This window comes from Etheostoma cragini, chromosome 22 (genome assembly GCF_013103735.1).
Source record: "Etheostoma cragini isolate CJK2018 chromosome 22, CSU_Ecrag_1.0, whole genome shotgun sequence".
In the NCBI taxonomy this organism is placed as follows: domain Eukaryota; kingdom Metazoa; phylum Chordata; class Actinopteri; order Perciformes; family Percidae; genus Etheostoma; species Etheostoma cragini.
Genome location: NC_048428.1, coordinates 6,691,976 through 6,696,817, shown reverse-complemented (window position 1 = coordinate 6,696,817; position 4,842 = coordinate 6,691,976). Strand labels below are relative to the sequence as shown.

General features: G+C 39.6%; 1 protein-coding gene across 2 annotated transcripts in view; it reads left to right on the top strand.

Moving 5' to 3' along the window:
• Window positions 1-1,997: 1,997 nt before the first annotated feature.
• The window catches only part of LOC117937729 (putative ferric-chelate reductase 1), a 26,964-nt gene continuing 24,119 nt past the window's right edge, over window positions 1,998-4,842 (top strand). For both annotated transcript variants that reach the window (XM_034861914.1, XM_034861913.1), the window contains exon 1: window positions 1,998-2,328. In XM_034861914.1, coding sequence (XP_034717805.1) covers window positions 2,127-2,328 — 202 coding nt within the window. In that variant the 5' untranslated portion in view covers window positions 1,998-2,126. The remainder of the gene's footprint in view (window positions 2,329-4,842) is intronic.

The following is a 4,842-nucleotide window of genomic DNA, read 5'->3' as shown; positions in this document are numbered from 1 at the left end:
TTGAATTGATAGAAGATACAGACAGGAACCAGAGGGAGAGAGGGGGACTACACGCTGCAAAGGTACCTGTCCAGAATGAAACCTCCTACTTGGTTATGCTACATGGCTAATACTACAGTAGGTCTCCGTCTTAACCACTAGGCCACCAGGAAAGCCCCCTCCTGTACCAGCTTTGAAAACGTGTTTGCTGTAAATATATCACCAAAGTTGAGACAACATTTTTGTTCTATGATGTGCTATCCATGACACCAAATAAGCTCAGCAGTATGAAATATATATATCATATATATCCGCAATATCAAGCAACAATTTCCACTAGTAGCTAACTAGTTGGCTTCCAACTAGTAAACTAGTGTCATTGTGATTTTATACTCCATAAAGCCTCAGAACATAAAGATGGATGACAAATGAAAGCAAAAAGCAGCATTACGTGTCTAAGTTAAGCGTTGTTCCACCACGAGGCAGAACTGCTTTAGAGCTCTTTGTCATAGATTCTCTAAGTGTGTGGAGTTCTACATGAATGATGAATAACCTTCTTCCAAAAGGTTTTCCCAAAGGTGATGGTGGTGGAAAGCGCTGTCTAACTCGTTGCTCCACAATGTCCCATAGGTGCCTAGCTGGGTTGAGATCTGGAAGTGTTAAAGCATGTGCTTTTCTTACATTTTTCCACTTATTTCTTTGCATTTATTTTGTCACTTAGCTTCTATGTAACTCGGGGTTGCGATGTTAGATAAATGCTTAAAATGTAAATGCTCTATAAATCTGGCATGGGTATTATTAGAGTGGTTTCAGTGGTTAGAACCCTACAGTTCTGTCGATGTGTCATGGAGGCTCATTAGTGTAAGTATCTTTTACTGAACATAGAGTCACACTCAGATTGTCCGGCGTAGTAAGTGATTGAAACAAAAATACAACTACTTCAAAAAAGTACTTCATTGCTGGTTAAAGCTCCAGTGGGTAGAACACAAAAAAAAAAACGCCAGTATTTGAAATAGAGTGAGACCTCTTCCTGCAGCTCTCATTTTCACCTCTTTGTACAGGCAATGCATGCGCAGACCAGCCAATAAGAACACTTCTGTGAAATCACCTGTGATTGGCTACACTCTCCCCTGATTAGATTATTTGAAGCCTAAATACAGATATTATATATCAGACATAATATTATGGAATGAAAATAAAATAAAAAAATAACAAAGCACAGGTTTCTATTTTTAATATTCTTGTGTGTGTGTGTGTGTGTGTGTGTGTGTGTGGCGCGGCCTAGCGTGCTACATTAGCTTGACAGAAAGGTAACAGTTTCCCCAAGAAAAAGAAATAAGCTTGTGTTTCCTTTCCAAACTTTACTTAGGAAGCACTGTAAAAACGGCAAAGAACAAATAATACATCTTAGTATTTCATTCAGTTACAGACGTTTAACAACAATATTGATATGTTGTCTGTTAAAAATGTATAAAACAAATGCACTAGCTTGATGCTAACCTCTATGGGTAGTTCCATGACAATGCTAAGGTTTAGCCTATGGGCTATGGGTGCCTTCAGAAAGGTTGGGAACGAGATGGGCCACCTATTTCCCCCACTGTAGTTAATGTGTAGGCCTATAATGGCTCAAACTGTTGGGTGTAGTTAATAAGAAAGGATGTAAGGGAGCTGCCACACAGCAAGGCATACTTGCTCTTTAAATGTGGATGGGTGGTGTCATCTTGGGACTCAACTACCAACAAAGAGCCTTTGTCTAGCAACCGCAGTGACACACACAGCTGTCTCTCTCTCTCTCTCTCTCTCTCTCTCTCTCTCTCTCTCTCTCTCTCTGTCATTCTTTCTCTCTCTCACGCACACATATGAATAGAAATCTCAAACACAGAGATAGATTTTTAAACCTCTAAACTTTGCATCTCCTGTGTTACATTACATGGAACTGGTTGTGATACAGTTCCCATAACCGGGCTACCCGTTGCCTCCTCCCAGTTCTCGTTACATACCTCCTCCTTTCCTCCCTCCCTTCAGTCTTGATTTCTCACAGCGACTCCACCTAAAGTCTCAGTTGAAGAGCAGCACCTTACTACTCATCGTCTCTGTTTTCCACCAGCTGTATTCATGAAATAGTGTTAACTGATCATTTTATCGCAATGGACCGTGTTGTGCTGCCGCTGCTGCCGCTGCTGCTGCTGTGCGTTGCCCCCCTGGTTCGATGCTACTCTTCAGGTCTAGTTATGGACAGTTGTCTTACCTTGCTACCCGGTCACTCTGGGCAGAGCCCGCAGACAAAACCACTACCCTTCACCGTCACGATGAACTCCACCAGCTACAGACTCGGAGATAAGGTGGAAGGTAAGCCTGTAGGGCAGGACGTTTTAACATTTCTTAGCTAGAATGGATATTTACTGCAGATATGCTTAAGTCATTTTTTCCTTGTCAAATGGAACATTTAAAATATCCATAGCATCGTTCTTTCCAGGACAAATGGCATCGCTTTTGGTATTCATGTGCATTAGGCTTTCAATTTCAGATACAATGCCTTTCCTCATATCCAGATTTAACATTCTAGAAATCTGCAATATAATTATTACTGGGGAGAACTCCAGTTTCAGATAGCTACAATCCATTTGTTACTAGTCATAATTTAAATGTCAGATATCCAAAATGTAAACCGGCAATTTCGGCCATCCATAATATAATTTGAAATATTTAAAATACTGGTACAATGGATATATGGTAAATAGATATTTATAATTAGATTTCTGTACAGAAACAATGCAATGACTGATAGGGCCTACCCACCAACGTATCTTCATTTCTTTTACAGATTTAAAGATATCTTAACTTTAGTTTTGTCTAGTACAATCATAGTTGTAGATATCTTTAAATACTGTTTATATAGTATGAATGTTGTTGTGGATATCTTTATTTACCATTCTGACTGGTAATGTAATTTTGACTAAAGCTATTATAGATATGCTATTTTGGATAACTAAAATGCAGTGTTGTTATTCAACAAAGTTAAACTACTTTGTTACTGTACTTAAGTAGAATTTGACCATATCTGTACTTTACTTTGTTTTTTTTCAGTTCTGGAAACCTTTACTCCACTACATTTCCTAAATTAAATGTATTATTTTACTGAACTACATTTCCCCTAATCATCTTCTTTACTCACTACTACACAAGAAAATAAGAAGAAATTTGACTCAAACACTCCGAGATTACAAGATAATGCATGCTCCATAACAACAGCACCAGGTGTGACACCTTCTGTTTGGCATTAAAACCGCAGATGGTAACTAAAGAGAGCAAAACATAATAACTCTGGTGCCAACCTAACAGACGATGCCCCACCCGACCACAGTGGTGAATGAGGTGTTGACAGGCACGTACACAGACATTTGGACTAGAATGGATTAAAAGGCACCTGCAGCTGGCCTGCTGGAAGTTTTCATCCAGCTCTGAAAAGTTGCAATTCTTTTAGTTGCTTCCTTGAGCGCTCTCTTCTTTAGTCTTCTTTGTTATGAAGTCATACTTAAGCGAACAAAAAATAACATTAGAATATTAATTTATAAAAAATAATAATACAGTGTTTATTACCCAATCAGGACATTCATTTATCATCGAATAACAAAATAAGCTAAGGCATCAGTTAGATCCCTAAATCAGAGCATGCACAAACAAGAAGTTGTGAAAATGCGGCAGGTCCTGTGTTTCCAGATTGCTTCTCTGGTTGTTTTGTTAAACCTACAATACATTTTATATGTAACTTTCTGCCGCTAACTGTTGATGATGTTGGGAAGTTGCGTGAAATTATGGGAGTTGTAGTTTTTATTGTTAAACACCATCGCTGATTAGAATGCATCTGTTCACAGACGAGTTCATTCTTGTTAAGTAACGTATATTCGTGTCATTCTAATGAAATAGCTTCCCCAACATAATTATGTTTTAGTACCTGACCAGTTAGCTAGTGAACCAGCAAGCTAACATTAGCCAGCAGCTAAAACCACACTATCAAAATATATTTCACATATCAATGTCACCTTTTGGATGTTTTTAACTTTGGGGCGGAAGGGGTCTGTTGTAAAATTACTCAAGGAGGCTGAGAGACGGGATTGGGGATTTTGTCAGGTTTATTTAGCTAACTGTAAAGACAGCTAAACGCAAAAGGGGAAGACATTTGGCAGGGAGATTTTCGGCACGATCACGGTAGCGCTAACTGAGACAAAGCTAAGGTTACAGATGGACGCTGTTCTGATGCGGGGGCCTGGGTCAGATATGGTCTGTTTCCCTACACTTTATTAAACTGCCGTTAGCGTCATAAGCACCCGGACCTGGAGTTAAGTGCTGGCCGGGTTTGAATTGCTGTAATGATAGTGGCTTACTGCTAGCTGGTAGGGGCTAACAGTAACTATGTGTCCCGTGGCTGTTGTCATCCCGACTGAAGTCTTTCTGCACCGGGGGAGTGAGGCAGACCGACCAGGGTGTGCTATCTGGCTAAATTAGCATTAGATTAGGCGTCTATATATACAGCTAATGTTAATGTGACTTGTGAACTTATTCGTGGGTTAGCCCAGTGCTGTTGATCGTGGTCAAAACAATAATTCTAAAAATAACTTCATTAGTATGTTTAACGATGTTGTAACCTAAAAATGTTACCCACCAAGCATTAGCATTAATGTTAGCTATACTTTGACCAGCAAAATGGATCAACAAACTAATAGACGTTACGTAGCTACGTTAGCCTGATGCTACATAAGCTTTGTTACATGTGAGCAAGCATGGGTGGCTTGTGGCTCTAAGGTGTTTTTTCCATGAGCCTTTGCATTGCTTCAGCACCAAACAATTCAAATGACCCCCCCC